The sequence below is a fragment of the Lathamus discolor genome, chromosome 9, assembly GCF_037157495.1.
Source record: "Lathamus discolor isolate bLatDis1 chromosome 9, bLatDis1.hap1, whole genome shotgun sequence".
Lineage (NCBI taxonomy): Eukaryota > Metazoa > Chordata > Aves > Psittaciformes > Psittacidae > Lathamus > Lathamus discolor.
In genome coordinates, this window is record NC_088892.1 from 8,164,005 (window position 1) to 8,185,759 (window position 21,755).

The following is a 21,755-nucleotide window of genomic DNA, read 5'->3' on the forward strand; positions in this document are numbered from 1 at the left end:
TATCAACTGTACAAAAACCCGACCCGCTTTAACCAAACACCCCCCAGGCCCTGCCCGCCTCAGCCGCACACATGGCGGCGGTGGCGGCACCGCCCTCACCGCGCCGGCCCCACCCGCTCGCCTCAAGGCCCTTCCCTCAGCTCCGGGGCCCGGCGGGGCGGGCCCCGCCATTGCCGGTGTTTTAAGCGCACGGCGGAGGGGCTCGGGCGTTCGGTGGCTTGGCCCCGCGGTGGGGGCCGCGTCTGCCAGCGCAGCGCCTCGGGGCTGCCGGCTCTCTGTGTGCAGGTGGGCCCGGGTAAGGAGCCCCGTCCGTGGTGGCGGTGTGAGGAGAGGAGGCCGCCTGGAGCCCGTGTGAGGCCGGAGGGGAAGGCGCCGGGTGTCAAGGGGAGGCGGAGGGGGACAGGCACGAATGGGGTCCCTGCTGTGTGACACGATACCGGCCTGGCCAGCAAAGCCCCCCCGGGCCGGGCGAGGGGAGGTGCTGGGGCTCGTTCCTGGGGAGGTTTCAGAAAGGCCTGATGTCCGTGCTGGCAGTGTGGTGACAGGCTAAGGGTCTGGTTCCTGGCAGGGTTTTCTAAAGGGAATTTGTCAGCTAAAGTAAATGTTTAATACTTTTGAAAAGTTCTTACCCATGAGTGGGCTGGTGCAGCCTGGAGAAGAGAAGGCTCCTTAAGGGGAGACCTTAGAGCAGCTCCAGTGCCTAAAGGGGCTGCAGGAAACCTGGAGAGGGGCTTGGGACAAGGGCCTGTAGGGACAGGACAAGGGGAATGGCTTTAACCTGCCCGAGGGGAGACTGAGATGAGCTCTTAGGCAGAAGCTCTTCCCTGTGAGGGTGCTGAGGCGCTGGCACAGGGTGCCCCGAGAAGCTGTGGCTGCCCCGTCCCTGGCAGTGCTCAAGGCCAGGTTGGAGCAAGCTGCTCCAGTGGAAGGTGTCCCTGCTCATGGCAGGGGGTTGGAACTGGATGAGCTTTAAGGTTCCTTAAACTCAAACCATTCTACGATCAAAAAACCCCAACAAACAGCCCCCTGCCTCTGGTGCCTTTGAGGAAATGCACAGAGAAGAGTTTTAATTGCCTGATACTTGGTGAAAATGCTTTTTTTTTTTTTTTTTTTCATGAGTAGTGTGCTGCAATCACATTTTTCCTTACTGAGAGGGTGGAGATTTGTTTCCTCAGGTTTACTTCTGACATTCTTTCTGGTTTTGGTGCCGTATCATAGCAGCCTCAGTGGTGGTGCAGGTTTTGTCACTGTGTCTGTAAGGCAAAAAGGTTCTTGAGAAAGCAATTCAAGCAGTTCTGTGGCTGCTGTCTTTCAGAAGCTGTCCTGAAGCGCTAAGCTTGCTTTCTGCCAGGCTGTTAGGGTAGATATAGCCTCAGCCTCATGAGGAATAAAAGCTGCGTGATAGCGGATGCAACTTTAAAGTTGCCTGTAAACATGCTTTATTTCCTATTTAGAAGTGTACTTATGGCTTCTGAGTTATTTATTTGCTGATGTTGTAGCCAATACCTATTTTTCACTGTGAAAATCAGCTAATATCAGTCATATCTGATACTACAAAGCATTTCTAGTTTAGCTGGTCATGTTACTTGCTGGAATTCATCTCTGACTCCTTCACCATCCATATGCTGCTTGTGCAGCTACAACTTCTTGGGTCATCTGTGGGATGGAGAACTAATTGACTCTGTTTGCATTTGCTATGGTTTCCTTCAGCAGACTTGATCTTAATAACTAGCTCCAGCCCGGATCAGTGGTGGTGTAATGAGCAAAATAATTACTTAGTGTTGATTAATGCAAGATCAGAACAACTCCTTAATTCTGGGGACTGTGTCAAACTGAAAAAGAAAACCTCTGGACCTTTACTCACCTTACTTTATGAGAGTAGGGAAGAAATTGGAGCAGAATTATTCTGGATAAAGTTATTCAGGTCCTTAAATTCAAAGGAAGAAGGGGTATTTCATCTTTCTAGTAGAAAAAGGTAAAGTAAGAGCAAAGCTTGAAAGTCAGTCTGTTACATGACAGGTGTCTGAGGCTTGCTTTGTTGTTGGAGCTTGAATCTGGAGAACTTTATTTCTCTTTTTTGCATTGGGAGTGTGACTAATTTGAGAACATCAACTGGATGGTGCTTGTTATGTTTTCTTTGTAATTTTCGAGACTGATTGAAGCAGAACAAGGAAGTTCTGCTTTTTGAGTGGCGAGAGGCTTAATCTAAAGGCAAAAAATACAATTTTTTTTCAATTACTTTTTGCTTTAATGAATGAATTTATCCAAGTGTTGCTGTAATTCACTACAGATTAGAAAGGAATGCTGCTCAGAATACATTGCTGGTGTTTAGTGGTAATTGTTACTGGGTGCTTACCCAGCGCATCTTACTGTGCGCTACTCTGAAGAGCAGTAATGTTTTGAAGGGTGTTGGCTCGACCCTGTGTGCTGATGAAGTAGAGATTTCACTCACCTGTTGGGGCAGCTAAATTGGGTGTGAGCTGAGCTGTAACAGTCCTCCACATGTTCCCCAGTGCATTAAGTAACCCGCTCACTCCTGTATAACAACCTGCTACATGCTCTTGTTTTATTTCCAGTGCTGCACCATGCTGACTGCCCCAGCAGATAGCTCTGGTGACTATGAAAAGCAGCAGATGGAACTGAATCAGAGCCATAGCAGCTCTGGTTTGCACTACTCAGAAGATACCTTTGAGTCCTTCAGTGAGGAGGAGGAAGCCCACTGGCAGAAAGAAAGTGACCCACCTGAATCATATTGTTCCACAGAGGATTTGGAGGGCTCTGCTGTGTCAGGTAAGTTGGAAAGCATGTCATAGTTGGCAGGCTGAAATCATGCAGGTATGCAGAGCTTGCCATGCTTGAGACCTCTCTTTAAATCTGTGCAGTGGAGATTCATATCAGCAAAAATGTAAAAATTGTAGGCAAGTCCAGTAGAGATATCAGTCATCCATGCAATATTTGACTTAGGTGGGCTTTTTTCACTCTGTAGTAATAACCAGCACCATTATCATTAGGAGTACTTCTCAAATATGGTTTAGGCATGAAATCCCAACAGTGTGGGGCTGAATTTGCTGTCAGATGTGCATACATGAATATAAACCTTGTATAGTGTAGCACAGGATATAGATATAGGTATCAGAGCTTCAAAAATCTGAATAAAAATTATCATTACCTTGGTGTCAATTCATGTTACATTGATATAATTGAAGGGTCTACGAGATGTAACAGTTTCGCTTAAAATTTTTGGGGGTTTACAAATGGGTTTTAATGAACCTTCTTTTCTGGAGCTATAACAGGTTATTTTAAATTATTTCATGTCTAACATAGAAATACTTATTTCTGGCATCAAGGAGTACAAGCTGTGTGTGTAGAGAGCTTTTTTAATAAATGTTATCACTTTTTATCTTTACAAGGTTAATGCTTCATAAAATTATGGAGTCTTCTGAATACTACCAGTTAAATGAGAAACTAGGGAATCATTCCAGGAGAATATTTTTGGCAATGGAATGCTTTCCGCAGTATATCTTGCTGCGAACAGCATGTATAAATAATAAAAGCTACAGAAAACCTTTCATGGACACATTATTTCCCTGTATAAGCCCACTGAATTTGAGATGAAAACCCTGAAAACAGAGTAGAGAAGTCGGGCACTTCCGTAGTGTGCTCAGTAGTTTGAACTGGGACCATGCCATGTGCATCTTGCTGGCATGGTGGTGACTTTTCAGACCTCTTGAGTCTTTCCCAGCTACTCTGTTTCACGTCTTTGCTGTTTCATCAGGTTCTGTGGAACTGGAGTTGTACTGGAACAAGCTGGAGAACAGGGAGCTGACAGAGATTCTTTATTTTCCCTGTCTCATGTTATTTTTCACCTGGATCCATTCCTCAAAAGAGTGGACCTGCACTTCCAAGAGTACCTGTCCTGCCACACAGGAGGAGCCTGTGCAGGGCTGAAAATAAATGATGGGCTGAATGTGGAAGGAGGTAGATTGAGGTTATGTTGGCATTACAGGTAAAGTGGCTGTGTCATAAGCTCTAAGCAGTAGCCTCTGTTTTTCTCGGTGTATCACATATTGTCATTCAGTGGGGTGATAAGAAATGGATGATAGGAAATACTTCATGTGACAGCAGCTTTCTTAGCACCCCAGAATCACTGATCTCACCTGTATAGTCTTGTGGCTTGGGTTTCCTTTTCCCTCACCCGGGAAATCCGTCTCATTCAAGTGGAGGATTATTTGCCTCACTTTGTTTTTCTGCAGTCCTGTTTTCTTTACAGTGTATGTTCAAAGCTACCTCATTTTCCTTGTAGATAAGCAGCCTGAAGGAGCAGATTCTGCAGCTGCAGAAAGAGATCTCATGGGACGCTGGATTGGTCTAATAACTAAAAAATCTGACATTAAGCAAGACAGATCGGTCATCAAAACTCATGCTGGTGAGTTCAGTAACTTTAGTAGAGGTTGTAGTTCTTGCCCCTTTTGAAAGGGGATATAAACTTTTAACTAGACTTAATTTTTCTGTGCAAGCTATTAAAGTTGAGCCAGGAATCAGCCTGGTTTCATTAGCTATGTAATTAAGTATGAAGTTTTTCTTCCGTGCTTTCTCAGAAAGCACTTTGTGTCCCATAACACACACATGGCTTTGCCTCTGAAGTGGTGACATTACTGTAGTGATGCATTATCACAAGATATGGATAAATACATTAAAAAGTGCATCCACATTTTAAATTCAACTAATCCTCAGAATCTTACTTGGCTGTTTATCTTTTCTCCTTTTCTCTCCAGCTACTTGGACTGTGGGGCTTTTCCCTCCAAAATAAACATGACTTCAGAGTTAATTGTGTTATCAGTGATGCTAATTATTGAATTACTTCCTTGTCATGTTTTAGTTCCTTTCCCAAGCTGAGGGAGGCAGCAGGGCACCAATTTTGGCAAGAACAATGGAGTGGCTTTACCCAACACAATGATGTAGTGACTGGAGGAGGAGAGGGGAAGGGAGGAAGGAAGGATTCTGTTTGCATGTACTGGTTATGCAAGGAACTGTGAGAGCAGATGGTGGGATGCAAGTCCTGCTTAAGTCTTTCTAAAAAAATGGGTCAGAGATACTATTTTTGATGAGAAAGAAAAAAGCGAATTTAAAAGAGCAAGAAAGCTGTAGTTGCGCAAAAATAATTGAAGCAGGAGGGGAATCTTCCTCAGTCTGTATGTGCATGAAAAGTGATCGAACTCTGAAGTGCTGCAGGTCACCTGTAGGAGTGATGAACTGGGGAGATCCTCCTGCCTAGGTGCTTAATGGCACTGTATTTATCCACAAGCATTCTCAAACTATCCATATGTATCATAGCAAAACATGACCTAAGATAATTTTTAGGCTAATCTTAATTGTGTGGCTCATTCACAATAGTGGTGAGTCAGTGTGTGAGCTCCTGACTCATCTTCAGCATTTATCTTTCTATTGCTGGATTTCCAAGAATGCCATGTAGTCAAGTGAGAAGACAGTTAATATAGAGCGGAGCATCTCTTCTGTAGTATAGTCTTCTTAAATTATTATTACATTAGAATCTTGAGACTGTTTGATCCATAGGGAAATGGAAAGTACCAGATGAGCTCATTGTATGAGTGATAAATAATGGTATAACATGGAGGAAGTTTTCCATCTCTGCAGAGCTTTCCCTTGGAAGATAACAGTTGGGAAGGCTGGGAAGATATCTCCTCGTAATTTCAGATGTTTGTAGTTCTGCATAAGGGAGCATTCTTCCTTTGGTTTACAGGCTTTGATGGGTGGGGAGAGTCAGAGCTGTCAGTCTTGAGTAGCAAGCTCTGTTTTATTAGCTTGTACTGATGTATAAGGGGCTGTGTTGTCTTCTGTCTGCTTGTCCTATTGCTTGTCATTGTGGCAGCTAAGCACTTCTTAGGTACGTTGTCACACTTTTCCCAACCGTTGTCAACATTAAGACTATAAAATAAGGTTCATGCTTATGCTTCTTTCATGTGATTGACTAGTTATCCCTAAACTCATCAGCATCAGTCATACTCAACCACATACTACATTGCTTTTGTTGTGGAATATTAATATAGAAACAAAATTGGCACAGCAGCTTCTGGATACTAATGTCTACAAATGCCTCCTGCTCTTTAACTTCATTCAGTACTTGGTAACCCCTAAGCTTCTTGTTATGTTACCAAATTGGAGATATTTTTTATTAAGTAAAATAGATGAGCTTACCATTATTCACCTTAGTAAACTCAGCAAAATGAATTGTATGTGCTGAGCATGCGTAGTACTTCTGCATTTGTCTTCAGGTAATAAAACAAATCCTCTTTTTATTATCTTACTACTGATAGAACTAAAAGGGGGGATTCCTGGTTTTCATATGGGAATGTCCTGGAATGATATTCTTACTTGTCATAGTTTTCTTGGTGGGCTGAAAGAGGAAAACCCTGGCTGCTGGCCTCGAGAGAAGTGAGTTTTGTCACAGTTGTCTTTCTGTCTGCCTCTGCCCCTCTACCCCAGTGTTGTAGCCATGAACTGTTATTAGACAAATGCCTAATATTTGGCACAAAATGACTCCAAGTCCCCATTTCCCACTGAATTACTCTGAAGACTATCAGCCACCTTTACTTGCAAGAAACTGCATTTCTTCAGATATATGCAGAGGTCCAAGTGGGGCATTTTAATGCTCTGACTTGCTCTGTGTTCAGCGGCTTGCTCTCACCTTTGTAATACGTCTGCATTAAACACTGCCCATTTATTTTTCTGCAGTGTTACCACTGCACTATTGCTGGCAAAAGAGAGAGTGCTTTAGTTGTTAATGTTACTTAGAGGCATGGAAATGCCTGAGCAGCATCAGACAGTTTTGTGGTTGAAATACAGTTCAGTCAATATCACCCATTAAGCCATTATTGTTACTATGATAGTAGTGTCAATGCTTGGAGATCTGTAAGTAAAAAAGACCAGTGTAGATACAGGCACATAAATACCTGTGGGTTGTGGTGTTAAGGTGAAAGGTACGGGCATGTGCACAAAGAGGGAAGTATAAGCATTCCTTTTTTTCCCATCAGATTTTTCTCCAGCTTGTCCAGAGTATTTCGGAGTTGATCTGTTTGATATTCACTTTGTGAACAAATTTCCTTATGTCCAAGTGTTTGATTATTGACTTGCCAAATAGTAGTAGTAGTACTTTATTGAAAGTGTTCATTAGAAGTTGTAGTAGTCTATTTATGAGCATAGAGAAAGCATCTTATTGCTCTGTTTGGTGAAGGGAGCAGGTATGTAACAGCCTGTGCTGGTGCGTTCCCATTCCTGAGGTTTTTTTTTGGTACCAAAGGTTACTGCTTGATAATGTACACTGGTTATGGGATTCCTGCAGACCTAGTAAGGCCCTGAGATTCCAAACTTCAGTTATGATTTTATAGTAGGATAATGCTAATGTAGACTACATGGGGGAATTCCAACCGGAAACATCTAAATGCAAACCTCTGCTTGTAAAGAAAGAGAATCCAGTTCATTAATGTCTTTATGGAACTGGGAAAGGGCTTTTTTTCTAAAAGATGTGGATTCTGCAAGGTTCTTGCTGTTCTCTTGTCTCACTTAATGTTAGTGGAAACTGAGGGTGTCCTTCACCATGCTGGAGGAACTTTATTACAACTATTAATTTAAAGCCAGTAAATAGCGTGGTGTTTTCAACTGTATCAGTTGTGTGTTACCTGCACGGGTTTTCAAACACTGTTTGCTGGAGGCGCTGCCTGCGTGTTGATCTGAACTGCTGCACTCAATTGTACATCCTGAAATGCAGAGTTAAAATGTTCCTGAAGAATAGTTACCAGTTCCTACCTTTCATAATTACCTCTCCTTTAACTGTCTGACTTTTTTTCTTCTTGAAATAGAGTATTGGTAGCACATAATAACAGCAAAGTGCCTGCCTATTTTCCTGTTAAATCAGTTAGACATCAAAGGAAAAGGAAGCTCAGTGAAGCTTTTCTTTACTTTTCTCCCTCCACTCATACAGATTTAAAATGTCATATTTAAAGATGTAGTTGCATGCAGAAAGCAAAATCTATGTAGGTCAGTTATAAACTGCACAGCAGGGTTTAGAACGTCGACATGGAAATGAGCTTATCTCTTTTGGTACACACTGAGTGCTGCTTTAATCACAGCAGCTTCTTGGTCCAGTTTGTTGGGCTTCACTTTCTCATACTCTGTGCTTTGTGACCTTACTGCTGTATGATACATGGCTCTGACTGGATCCCTGTTCTGGTGTCTGGTTTTGCTGCTCTGGTCACCTGTTCCTGCCTTATTCCTCTCCAGCATGGGGAATGTGGGGATGCAGGATGTGGGGCAGCCAAGCAGCAGCAAAATCTGCTTCTGGAACAGTAATTGACCCTGACAGGGGTTCTCTGTGGGCAGACGTGCAGTGACATTTAAGTCTGCCACACAAATGGAGATGGAGCGTTCAAGCATGTCTAGTTTGGAGATGGAAAGGAGAGAAGATGTGAAAAGCACAAGAAATAAATCCAGGCACCACAGCAAGTGCTGAGATCCTCTTTTCCTTTAGCTGAAAGACAGGTGAACCTTGCACAATCAGGAGAAAATCTGAAAGTGTCAGCAGTTGTGCACTCAGAGACTAACTTTTAACTGTGTCCTGACTATTATCGTCACTTTTTTGTTGTTCCAGTAAAATGACAGTCCTTGATTGTTTTTATTCATTGAGCTTATTTACTGCTAAGAATGAATTAATATTAAACAAGTAACCTTTTGAAATTGGCTGTGCAGTCAGGTTTAAAATGCTGTTCTCTTTGCTGCTGTTTCTTCTCAAGTCTGTAGGTGCAAATGGAGCAGGTGGGTGGGTGTATGGCAGCTCCAAATTCATGCACTATTAGAAACCAATTCTGAATTAAATGGGCTTCTGGATGCCAGGAGAAACTTAAGTGAATGAATTAGGCTGGTATTAAACTGTCACAAATGTTCAGCAGAGCCTATATGCAAGATTCCTGCTTTGCTTAGGCTTAACTAGAGATCCCCTTACCCTCTATAGAGATTGACTGCATTTCTGAAGAGATGTTTGGATTCTTGCACGATTCCACAGCTCTGTCTTGTGTACTTGAGACTAAACTCATTACAATGCATTTAGGCAAAGTTCTACATTCATGTTGTTCAGTGTTTTAAGGATTTGTTATGGTTATGCCAGGGTACCCCACAAGACTGGAATGCCAATGCACTGATTGTAGGCAAACACTGTGAGATAGGCAGTGTTTGTCTAGCAAAAGTAAAACTGAATTCAAGCGCTGAAATGGACGTTTTCTTTTTAAATTTTCCAGTAGAAAATTCTTTTTTCCTATTCTTTTCCAGCTGAATGGGCAGTATAATTCATTTCTGAAGACTGAGTGAAAACTAACTGACTCTTTTGGTTGTCGGAGTGGAGCCCTGAGAAGGGGATGCTGTGTTAGCATTAGCTACATGCAAAGGTGTTCGTGAGACTTTAATAAAGCTTACAGCAGTGTTTTGTCTTCTCATTTCTCCTTTAATTACACACCTTAAAGTGTTTAGTTGAGCCTCAGTAGTTGCATAAAAGCAAAACCTGTGTAATAAAGGTAGAGAGGTACTCTCCTTGTTTGTTTAATTGAAAGCGGTGGTATCTTAGGGCAGTGTGGTACTACACAGCATCGTTACACGCCGATGCTCATGAAACACTCTATTGATTGGCTGTGTTTAAGCCTGTGGAAAATCTCCCACTAAGCATTGAATGAAGCTGTAATTCCATCCTTGCCTGCCCATCTGAAGTATGAGCTCTCTTTTTATTTGTAATTACATGCCACTGGGAAGGATAAGAGAAGGTGAAAGATGTTGTTTAAACAAGGTCATAGAAAGAGTTTAGGAAATGATTATTGAAGCTTTAGAGGAAAGTGTTTTCTAATATAGTTTTTAAAAAGCTTGACTGTAGGTTGTAGAATATATTTGAGGTGCTTTCCAGAGTTACTTCAGTAGGTGCTGCCCTAGTTTTTCAGTATCTTAAGAGTTACTCCTCAGAGTTACTAAGTGAGTAGCTCTCTTTAAATATGAAGTCATTTTGGTTTAGCAAGTTTGTTTCATGTAGGAAGAAGCTGAATCTGTATTAGACAGTAATGGAAACTCAAGGTCACAGTACTTAAGTACTTGCTTTACTAATGTATACGTGCCCTATTATTAAATAGTCTAATTCTTCAGGGTTCTTATCCCCTCCCTTCTTTGCAAGAGTACTCATACAGATGTTTATTCTTACAGTTATCATCCAGGTTTGTATTTAAACTGCGCTGTTACTACAGTTGTTGACTCTAGGCTTAACATTAGGTTTGGGTTTTTGTTGAGTTGCACAGATAGAAGACCAGTAATTCTTCTCTTTAATACAGTGATGAACACTTTTGTTGATTTATGCCTGACAGAAATGAGTGAACTCTCAGATGAAGAACTGGATGCTCTCAGGTCCTTTTGCACTAAGAAGATAAGCGGCATGCATAAGCAGCTGATCTCCAAGCAGACAAATGGTGACAAGCCAAGAAAGCTGCAGCCGGGATTGACAGCAAAGAAACCAAACACAAGTGACTTGAGCTGCATAGTTCCCGATGGGCTGATGAACAGAATCCGCCTGAAAAATATCAGGGAGACCGTTAAACAGGTACTGGAAGGAAGAAAAATATATGGATTTTGTGAGAACCACGGCTTGAGAAAGCTGTAATGTAAGGATCAGGTCAGGCAGCCCTTATTGTGGCACACTCAGGCCTCTGAGAGATTTTTGCTCTGTATCTCAAGATTTACCTTTCTCATTTATTTGACACTGCTGCAGAACTGTTGCTGGTAAACAGCCCATCATTACAAAACATTGTCTGGTCATAAAGTCCTGATTTGTGGGGTTGAGCCAGGCTGGGCGGGCAGTTACTGCAGTCCACAATAAACCTTGGATCAGCTGAAGAAAACAACCTACTTTGATGGTTATGATTGCAACTGTTATTTATGAAAGTATTCTGCATGTTGTTTCCTTGTGACTCCAGTATTAGAAGTATTCCAAAAACAAAGCCTCCCCCTGCTGCCAGCTTAGACATTAGGTCATGTTAAGAATTAAAACATGCCCAATAGGATCTTGGTGACATCAGTTCCTTTATTAAGAAGCATCCGTCATTTTTACACAGTTCAAAGTGCTTTTCTTTTTCACCAGCCCAGTGCCTTTTCCCTCATGTAAAACAGACATTCTGACATGGCTCTTCCCTTCAGCTCTGCATCTGAGAGCCTTAAGACTCATCTTTATTTTGGCTAGTGATACTTGCATTCTTGCCTTGTGCTTGCAGATGGATTTGAATATGTGGTGATATAGATTTGAGTAGTGACTGTTACCTACAGATGCCTTTGCCTGTAAATCTGGGACTTGGAAATGTCAATACTTTGAGATTAATACAGAATGTCTGCATCTGGGCAAGTATTTCTGATAAAGCAGAAAAAGAGCTTTGAGTAGTAATCAGTCATTTATTTTGGTTTATTTCAATGTCATTTGCTGGCTTTATTGTCGTAGCAGAGCAGAAGTGATAACATACTCCCCTGCAATGCCTGTGCCAGGTGAGCAGCAGTGATACTTTTAAAGTCAGTTTTTCAGGCTTCCTCTTTGTTAAAATTGCTCTGATGCTTCAGCCATCTGCATTCTTTCACTGTATTAATGGTAACCAACCCACCATCCGAATCTTGTAGAATTTTTATTGCCTCTTATTTGTCTTACAGTGCGGTAATACGTTTTCTAAGAGCAGTAGCTGACTGCTATATCTATTTGTTTCTGGCTTTACCTCAATGTAATAGCATTTTTATGCAGAGAAGTTGTCAAGGAAGAAGACGAAGAGCTTTGGGACTTGACATTTTAGGATTGATTCCATTGCTTTCGTAGCAGCTTGTTTGGTTTTTGTAACCAGGTGGAATCTGTGTAAATTACATAAGAGAATATTATTGCTGTTTCATAAATGCACAAATGCTGGGATTTGTGTAATGCTTAAGACTTTGTGGTGGGTAAACTGACCAAGGAATTAAGTAGTACTGTAGGAGCAGTACTTTATTATTATGAAATAATTTACAACTGCCTACCTAAGTAAATCTTTGTCTTTAGACTGTATCTGTATGTTTATTGCTTGTTCTTAATGGGGTGATCATATTTTGCTGGGACAAACTTTGCTCATTGCATCAAAGTCTCATCTTTCAGGTGACAGAAGCTCAGATCCATGATCCGTTGGTGTGCCCTGACTGTCAGGAGAAGGAGGCAGAGCTAGCCAAGATCACCTTCTGCAGAAGAAAGAAGGTTCTGATGGAAAGTGCTTTAATCCAAGAGAAACTGGAAGAACAGATTTACTTCAGAGTAAGCAAATCTTGTTAAAGAAAAGTTGTGGTACATCTTACCTGTACAGTAACTAAAGAAATCTGTAAGCCAGGTTTCCCTCTGACTTCGGGCAGTGGGATCAGATTGACCTAGATGCAGTGCAAGTCAAAATAGAATTTGGCTCCGTATCATTAGTAAAATGCTTGGGACTAACATACTGATCAAGCAATTTGAGCTTCCTTATTTATATTAGCCGAAGGTCTTTCCCAGGATGTCGTGTAATTGTTGTGGGTATGTCTGGATTATTTCTCCACAGCTTGTTTACTGATGGACTGTCCAAGACAAAATATAAGTAACAAAATGTGACAGTAAGTGATTGTGCCTCTACTTTCTTACTCATCTTTTGGTGCAGAAGTCTCAGGATAGGACACGGCAACATTTTATGGTGGCTAAGACCTCTCACACAGACTGTTACTGCTTCTTGGAAGAACTGCCTTCTCTGTGTTTACTGTCACAAAGGGTCCAGCTTTACTGTTAGGAAATAACCCTGAAGCAGATGGTAGACAATGTAAGCTACAACTTACAGAATGCCTTGGGTCTCCTGGGGCTATTCCTCAGGATGATCTTCCTTCAGGAAGAGCTCTATTCCCCTTTCTTGAAAGGGAGTCAGATTGAAAGCATGTCTTTCCTAAGCAAAGAACAAGTAGTGCTTCCTGAAGCCCTGAGATTGATCTCTGTATGTGTGAGCAGGGTGGGAATTTGTTTTTTATTTAATAATGCCCACTCCTGACTCCATTCCCTCCAAACCCAAATAATCTGTGTTTCCTTTTTATTTCAGGATACGCTTATGCTTCTAGGAGAAGCACTCGGAAGCTTACCCAAACCTTTAGAGGATCCCAGGAGCCTAAGGCAAAGGCTGAAAGGTCAGGAAATGTTCAGGCCTGAAAGCAGTAAACATAACTCGGGGACATAAAGAACGGAGGGAGTTTTCTGGGGGCAGTCCCATCTGAATGCCAAGGGCTGTGGATACAACGTGTTTTGTCAGTGATGAATTGGGTGATGCTTTAATACTCTTGCAGGTGGAACCTGCTGTGCCCAGCATGCTGGTGTCTGGATTGTGATTCAGCTCTTTATTCATCCAAATGCAAATGTTGCAATATATTCTGATCCAGCTATATACATTTTTTCACATGATGGGAGCCAACACTTTCTATTATTAAGCTGACAAGTAGTAAGGATTGTTTTTTGTGGGATTGCTTGTGGGATTTCAGAGCAGCTCGCAGCTACTTCCATCCATAAGAAAAATAAATGATTCCCTTTTCCAGGATAGGGAGGTGTAATTACTAAATCTCAACTCAATCTTTGTCCACTGTCTCATGGTAAATGGAGAGCCGCAGGTGGAGTAGAGAAAGAAGGTTGCAAAGTGACTCCGAAAAGGACTAAAATGAAATATCCTATTTATAGAGCTCAAATAATGAGACTATAACAGAAATTGATCAGGGAGTCTGTGGATGCCAACAGGACAAGAAATTATAATAAATGAATCATGGGACCTATGTAGCATAGGTGTTTAAGAAGAGAAAAAACAACGTAGATTAAAATGGGAATACATAACAAATTCAAGTGGGATTGAGATGCCAAATAATATTTTTGACTTTTTTTTTTAATACACTTTGAAATTTATTGTAATCCTTTGTGATTTGTTTTCATGGTGGCAAAGTCACTGTCTTCTCAAAAATATAGCTGGATGAAGGATTGGCATATAGCACACATCCAAATAAAATGGTCTTATGCTGGGGATCTCTGGGTTAGACAATGAAGTCAGCTTCTCCAAAGTTTCAGATGTCTCCTGGTCTGTGGGCATGAGTGCAGCCCACCTTTGTGAGCACTGCTGACAGGAAGAGCTCATTGCATCATTCTTGCAGTGACCCTGTGACCGTTGGGCTTATGTGGGTCATGAAGTTACTGTTTCTTCAGTCTCCAGTTTCCTGACTTCTGTGCATTTAGATCTCTGAAAGCTGTGGGAACCTTGGAGGAATATCCTACTGATGAACTCTTCCTGAATTTGTGTTACAAATAGAATTAAGTCTTATTATTGCACTTTCTTTTCCCATTTTGGGACAAATATATAGATTGGTTTTATATTTTATACCTGTGTAGTTATTTTCTTCTGTATGCTATATATTGTTTAAGAGTGCTTGAGGGCTGTTTAGCCTCTTGTTTTCACTTCTCACAGATCAATAGAATACCTGGAAAGAAAGGCTTGGATATAGAGGTAGCTGAGCTGACCTATGTCAGTGAGTATCTGCCTTTTAGTGCTTAAAAACCTGCCTTGAGTGATTTTACTGGGAGTTGATCCTGGGTAGGTCAAGCCCCAAGTGAAAACATAACACAGCCCTAAGCTGTTCAGGGCTAGCTGTCCTTAGAGCTTCATGGGCAGCTCAGTCTGGTTTCTTGCAAGCAGCAGGTTTAGTATTCCATCAAAAATATTCCCCTAAGCTTGGTTTTAACTTTTGAATTGTCACTGCAGATTACATAGCTACCGTCTCTTCCCATTACTCTGTAATTCTTAGAAATGCTTAAATTCTTTAAATTTCCTACCTTCCAATCTTATAAACCTGTTCTTTTGAGCTATTCCATCCCTGTTCCTTGCTTTGGGCTGTACTTCCTGTTTCTCTCAAGTCTTTCAAAGCCTCCAGCAATCAGCCCAACACTGGGCAAAGGATACCTGTTATTCGTAGGAAGTCTCATAGAGACTGTCAGGTACAGAAGTGATGATCAGGAGTCACTTCCTTTGGAACTGTAATTTTGTTGTTATTGGCAGTGAGTGCAGCTTTCAGCCCTTACAACAACCACAGAAAGTGACTTCCAGGACTCCAAATACAGATTAATTATTTCCATAAGTAAAAGATAGCACATTGATTTTTCTGCTTTCAGTACAGAGATGCTTTCTGAACACACTGAAATACTTCTTCACAACTCTTGTCAAGCTTTTATGTAAATACACTGAACTATGAGCTGTTTGGGGTAGGCACCTGACAATATTTGTCTGTAAAATAGCATTCCTGCTTGCAGCACAGCAGCTGTATGTTTCCTGTTTGCATAAATGTTACAAAGAATTCAGATAGCTTCTTTGAAAAATCAAAGTGTTTTGCTCATGTCTTCTGCATGTGTTTTCCTACTGCTTAATACAGTTCTCATTTATTTTTCTTACAAAAAATGTCTGTGAGATCTGAGTGTTTGCCTTCTGCTTTCTTGTAGCAGCTATTAGCGATGTACAATGGAATGAGTGATCTGAGTCTCTCAATTTATTGTACATTCCTGCAGTGGCTGAGCTTCGAGATCCCAAAATTCTGCCATGGAGGATGCAGGAGAAGCAAAACCAAACAGTGGATCTTGTCTCTTCCTTTTCCCCTCACAGGAGCTGCCCTCTCCCACCTTCCTTAGCAGCAGGTTTTTCTTTTGATCCACAGAAACACTCTAAAACTATGATCAAGAAATATTGATTCATGGGCTCCTTTGTGCTTGCCGGGGCATAAAAGGAGTGAGGTGGATCAGAACTGATTCATGCGGTAAACAGCTCTAGGACTGAAACAAATCAATCTGCCAATTATAAGTACTTTGGAGCTTTGCTTTCTAGCTTTGTGCTGCACATGGTTGCATTATTTAATCTTCTCAATGATTTGTGATGTGGTAGAGTTCATTGCTCTGAACTTTGTATGCATGCAGAAGGGTTTATCGTATATATCTTGGTTTAGGTGTATGCGATATTATAGTTCATAACTGACTCTTTGGATAAATCTATATTCCTCAGATCATCATTCAGATCAGTTTCCTGAGGACAGCAGCAATGTAATTTCCACATTCGTCTGCCCTCGCTTTCTCTATAAAAAGCCCAGCCTGATTCCAGGCTCAGTCATTCCTCAGCCTTGTTTCTAACCATCTGTTGGGCCACGGGGCTTTGTATTTGTCATTTTTAAGAGTCACTTTAGTGTTCTATTTTTTTTAGCATAGCCAGTTTGATCAGCTTCCAAGGATTGGAGCTGAGCTCACTTACTTGTACTGGGAGCCCGACAAAACTCCTGAGCTGGTGCACTGAGGACAAGGTTTTCCTGCTGGAAGGGATCATGTTCTCTGGAAAATTGGTAATGCCCAGATTCTTCAGTGAGAACCTGAATTGTAGCTTTCAGTTATTGCAAATCCTACACACACACTCCAGCAAGAGCTGGAGTACTTCCAGCTATGTATTTTTAAAGCATTTGAAACATACTTCCTTTCTTCCACTTGTGATTTTTATCACCATTCAGCATGATTTTCAGAGAAGGACTTTGTATTGTCTCTGCTCAGTGAGAGCTAATGTAAAGGCTACGTGCAAATTGTCACTCCCTGCAACAGGGTTGGTCTTCTGAATGCCACCATGCTTAATGTGATTTAATTCTGTAAATACATGCATTAATATTACAAATACTACAGTAGCAATGCTTTGATGCAGCTAGCTAACTACTCCCATTCCCTCCACAAGTATTCTGTGGATCTTTGCACTGATAGCAGCATAATCTGTATGGGGGAAGGCTGGGAAGTGAGGGGGAGCATATACCTTCTGTCAGTAAGGTACCGGGGCCTTTGTCTTTCAAATTACTTACAGAATTGATGAGGGTACCTTAAAAAAGAAACATTTTCCAGCTTCTGCATGTGGATATTCACTGCTTATTTATTCATTTATTTTGTAATAAAATAGTACTGTTTGTTCTCACATAGACTAGTGTGTATGATCCATAAATAAGTTTGTAAAATAGATCTGTAGCATGTAACAGAATCCTTTAGAATCTTCTGTGAAAATTCATCTCTTTAGTTGATAGCACTTTAAGAACATTTACATCCTTCATCTTGACATTTTTAACTAGAACATTTTTTGCCTACAGAAGTAAGTTTACAGCATCACAGTATTATAGCTTGTTTAAAAATACATACAGCATTACTGGCAAGTGCAGGCAAGCTAGCAAATTGAGCAGGGCTTCTTGTAGTTTTACATGGTTCCTACTTTTTAAAACAATGAAGTATATTAATATTACATCCATCACTTTGTTAGAAAATGTGACTTGGAGATGATTCTCACAACAGAGCTGCCATTTCCCCATGACATAATATTACAGGCTGTGAAAATAAAAACACACTATCATATGGTTGGTTGAAGAAGTACAAGCCTAGTTTAAAAAGGGTGTTAAGTTGGTAAATTGGGTTCCAGCAACACTGGAGGTCCTTAATCCACTTGTGGTTGGGATGCACTGAATCTCACCTGACAGAAATACTGACTTACCACCTGCAAATGCACATAGGGCTGGGTCCTGCATGCCCTCTGCATGGAGCTGCGGCTGAAGGTGTGGAAGGTTCTTCAGCTGGGAGCTTTCAGGACCAGGCTGCTACTGCGGAGTGTCTGTGAACCTGATTTACTTTAAGATTCCAATTGGATTTCACAATCTTCAGCCAGATGATTAGATCGGAGCAAAACAACACAACTCCACTGAGCTTTACTGAGCTGCTGTGTTGCTTTGCAATAACCAAGCCTGACCTTCTGCCTTCCACAGGCCAGTGTGTTTCTGAAAGAGTGTGAGCAACGCATTTAAATGCACTGGTTTAGTAATACAACAGAGATCAAAAATACGTGATTGCCTTGGGTTTACTTTGCACAAATGAGACTATATAAATATATATATGTATAATAAAGCTGTAGGAAATCTCCAAACTGCCAACAACTCTTATAAATGAGATAAAACAAGGATAGGTTTGCTTAGAAATGTCATAGTTGCCATTCTTTTATTATTTCCATGTTCAGGTAATGCAAGAGCATTTCATGATGGATCCTTTGGAGTCTTTTTATGAAACAAGTCCAGGTGTGCTTTGAAAAATGCTCTTTTCTTGGTCTTTCTGATACTCTTCTTGTGCTTTCTGGAGTCTTTTACCTCTCAGTTTCCACTTGTGAAAGCAGTAGGTTACTAGGGATGTTGTTAACAAAGAGAAGATAATAACCAGCACTATTACCAGTGCAATGGTGGATGAGAGGGACCCCTCTAGCTGCGTGGTTTCAGCGTCTTTTGTGGTGTTCAGGTTAACAAAGCTTTCATAGTCTGTTGAGGCCAGAAGTGCAGGTACAGGGACTTCTTTGAACTTGGGCCTCATTGGGATGCAGTGGTTGTTCTCCCTGGGTCAGGATTTCTGAAGAAGCAAGAACTATGGTTCCCTTGTCACCTGTGGCATCCGTGAGGCAGGTTGATCCACAGGCATAGATGAGGCTTTGCTGGTTGATGGAGCCAAGGAGTGCAGTGGGTGTCACGGAGTTTGCAGTACAGGTCAACTATATCCGAAGTTGTGCAAGTCAGATATGTGACAGTGTCTCTGTCATGCGGCAGGGAAGGCTGCTCTCAGCTGGCTGCAGTTTGGGGCTCTTTTTTCTTGAAGAGATACCCAAAGAAAATCAAATTTCCAGTAACATTGTGGTGGTAGGGCTTATCCGCAGGCGCAAAAGGAAAACAAGCACTGCAACAAGTGTAGTTTATACCTTAGGGGGTTTCCTCACTGAGAGGTTTCTTCTTCCCTCAAATACTCCCCATAGAGTGAAATCAAAGGTATATTTTCTTACTGAGGGGCAGCTTGGTTTTGCTGAAATCAGGCATTAACAAAATCAGCTGACACGGTAGCTCTCAGGTTAATGCAGGGGAGTTATTTTCCCCTTTTCTTCAATATTTGCTCTCAGACTTGCCTTGTCTGAAGGGGATTTGGGTTTTTTGTCCTCTTTGCACTGGAGTTCAGGAGATGTCCTCACTGGAACCTGGAAAAATGACCTGGGTGAGAAATGGCACAGAGTTACTGAAGAGGTGAGCTCTCCTAAAGGCAGGAAGCTGTAACCTAGAATTAAACCCCTTACTCTTTCATAACTCTGATAGAATTTCAAATACATCCAAGTCATTTGGCTCTGGTACATGCTGTGTGTGTGACAAGTCCTAACAAACTTGCTCATCTGAGCAGTTCTGAAGTCAAGAGCTGCTCTGGAGAAGTCAAGGAGCTCGTCTTCCCTGTTCCAAATCTCATCTTAGAATTAACTGTGATGAGGAGCAAGGCTGCTCTGCTCTTTGCCTATTTCTGCTGCCACTCAGGACAGAGGGATTTGGCCCCAGGATATTGTACTTTGAGGAGCTGTAAGCACTTCCAGAGCTATTTATTTCAAATAACAGCTTGCTCTAAACCCCCTCCACCCTACTCCCAAATGCTTTGAGGCCAAAATTAGGCTTCAGAGCTCTCGCAGAACTGTTTGCTCAGAGGTGCTCTGACAGGATGCAATTGTAATTCATCCTCTTCACAGAAATTTGTGGTTCATCCCACTCAGGCTTGCAGAGCACTGAGGGTCTCTCTTTCTAATTAACAGCATGCTCTGGTTTGTAATAAAGACTGTTTACTATAGCTTAGCATTTTGTTGGTGTTAAAAGATGTAAATGAGCAGCTCTTGCCAGTTCGGAACAATATGTTCACGTAGGCAAAAATAAATGTTGGTTTTAAAGTTGAAAAGCCAGATTTTACTGTAGTTTAGGACAAAAGAGTCTGTGCTTGCAAAGCTGATTGAAAGTTCACTTCACGTAGGGGAGCAAGTGCAACATACCACATCTTTGATGAATGCCTGCATGGTGCACTACTGGCAAGTCGTATATCAGGAAGTTATGACAATAGAATATTTCAGTGCTACTTGGCTATGTATTTAACATCCTTCTCAAGAGCCTGAAGAAAGAAACTGCACTAAAAGAACTTAAGGAACTGAGAAATGCCCTTCTGATTTATGGAGTAGCTAAGTGTCCGCCACCCACATGAAAGTCTAGGAAGGTGGAATTGTCTCAGTGCTAATGAAAATCAAATCTTGTCATACTTGCCTGAACCTGTATCTCATCTCATCTGTATCCACAGCTATTAGATTCCTATGGGGAATAGAAAATAGAAAAGATAGAAAAATAATTAGGTATCTGGTGCTGTTCCAAGAAGGTGAGTGAATGTTATTTGTAACTTCATTTCACCATTATCAGTTCAGGTATGAGTGCTTTGAAAATTGGAACAGAAAGGCTATTAAGAATTTGCAAAGTACTGCTTGTGCTTCAGCTGCATTTTGAGAGGAGGCTACTTTTATAGGCATTAAAGTGCTGTCAGTGAGTTGAGGGAAGTGATTATTCACCTCTACTGAGCAGTGGTGAGACCACGGTAGTAGTAGAGGTAAATGTTTTGGCTCATATTGCAGCATCCTACTAAGAAAGGGTTGGACCTCTGGTACTCTGCTTAGACTGAGATGGTTCATGTTCTCTGTAATCCTTGTATGAAGTACACGCTTATGCACACACACAGAGCACACATTTCAACTTGAGTCAAGTTCCATCTGCTGAAGTTTCAATGTCAACACATTCTCGTGAGAAAACTCTCCATTAAACACCTCCAAACTTCCCTTCCTGTCCATGCTCTAAGTGAATTCAAGCAGTAGAGAATAAATTACTCTTACAGGCTCTGTTTGGTTTGTGAGTTGTAAGTATTCAGTGTATTTTGTTTGAGCATTATGAGCATGCAGACTAGTGTCTCAGTGCACATTTAATCCCCACCACCATTTAAAAACATAGAGGAGAAAGGTTCAGGTATTTACAAGAATAATTTGTGTGATTATAATTTTTTTTCCTTAAAATAGTGATTTGGTGGAGGAAACTGCATGGAAGTGTATTAGAATATCTGTAAGCTCAATACATACTAAACCTTCTCATGAAATGGTGATGTTTTACTTTGGTACTTACGCAAGCATAGGCTACAAGTCCTTGCCTAGAGATGGACTTTGCTGCTGTGGCTCGTGTTTTTGTATCTTTCTGTTTAGCAACCAAACATTCAAAGTACAGCTTCGTATGAAAATGGGGGGAACCAAATCTGCTCCTTGTGTTCTAATATCCTTAGGACAGGCATTGTCTTTTGTTCTTTGAGCTGAACCTCTGTGCCTCTGAGTACTCCAGCAAAGCAGAGACAAATCTGTTCTCAAGACTTCATGTAGCTGTTTGAGGGTTGGAGAGCAAGAGCAGCTTGGAAGCAATTTGTATGAGAGGAACAAGCAAATTACAGTAACAAAATGAGTCTCAAGTGTTAATTAATGTTGTTGGCATCTGTCAAATCTGAAGTACTGAAGAGAGAGAACAACGTTGATTTTACTGACACTCCTTTTATAAGGGCAAAACTTGCCTCTATTTGCTAGTGATGAACTTACCAGTGTTCTATTAAAAAGAATAATGATAATTTGCATGGAATCCTTAAAAACTAACCGACCAAACAGTCAAAATGCCTGGTGGGAGACCAGCCTTGGAGGAGGTTTTAATGGGCTCTGGTTTGTTGGGATCTTAATTGTTCGGATAACTCTGTTTTCTGATTCTCTGTT

The 21,755-nt window shown here is 41.4% G+C and overlaps 1 protein-coding gene across 13 annotated transcripts in view; it reads left to right on the plus strand.

Moving 5' to 3' along the window:
• The first annotated feature begins 156 nt into the window (after positions 1-156).
• The window catches only part of C9H8orf48 (chromosome 9 C8orf48 homolog), a 63,253-nt gene continuing 41,654 nt past the window's right edge, over positions 157-21,755 (plus strand). For 8 of the 13 annotated variants that reach the window (XR_010614787.1, XM_065689208.1, XM_065689205.1 and 5 more), the window contains exons 1-6: positions 157-295; positions 2,577-2,790; positions 4,304-4,426; positions 10,410-10,642; positions 12,203-12,355; positions 13,155-13,239. Coding sequence is in view for 12 of the 13 variants with exons in the window: in XM_065689208.1 (XP_065545280.1) it covers positions 2,586-2,790; positions 4,304-4,426; positions 10,410-10,642; positions 12,203-12,355; positions 13,155-13,239 (799 nt within the window). In the remaining variant the exon portion in view is untranslated. Of the gene's footprint in view, positions 352-2,576; positions 2,791-4,303; positions 4,427-10,409; positions 10,643-12,202; positions 12,356-13,154; positions 13,240-13,395; positions 14,466-14,552; positions 14,576-15,643; positions 17,076-21,755 lie in introns of those variants that run through there. The other 5 variants (XM_065689198.1, XM_065689197.1, XM_065689200.1 and 2 more) reach the window with 5 other exon arrangements.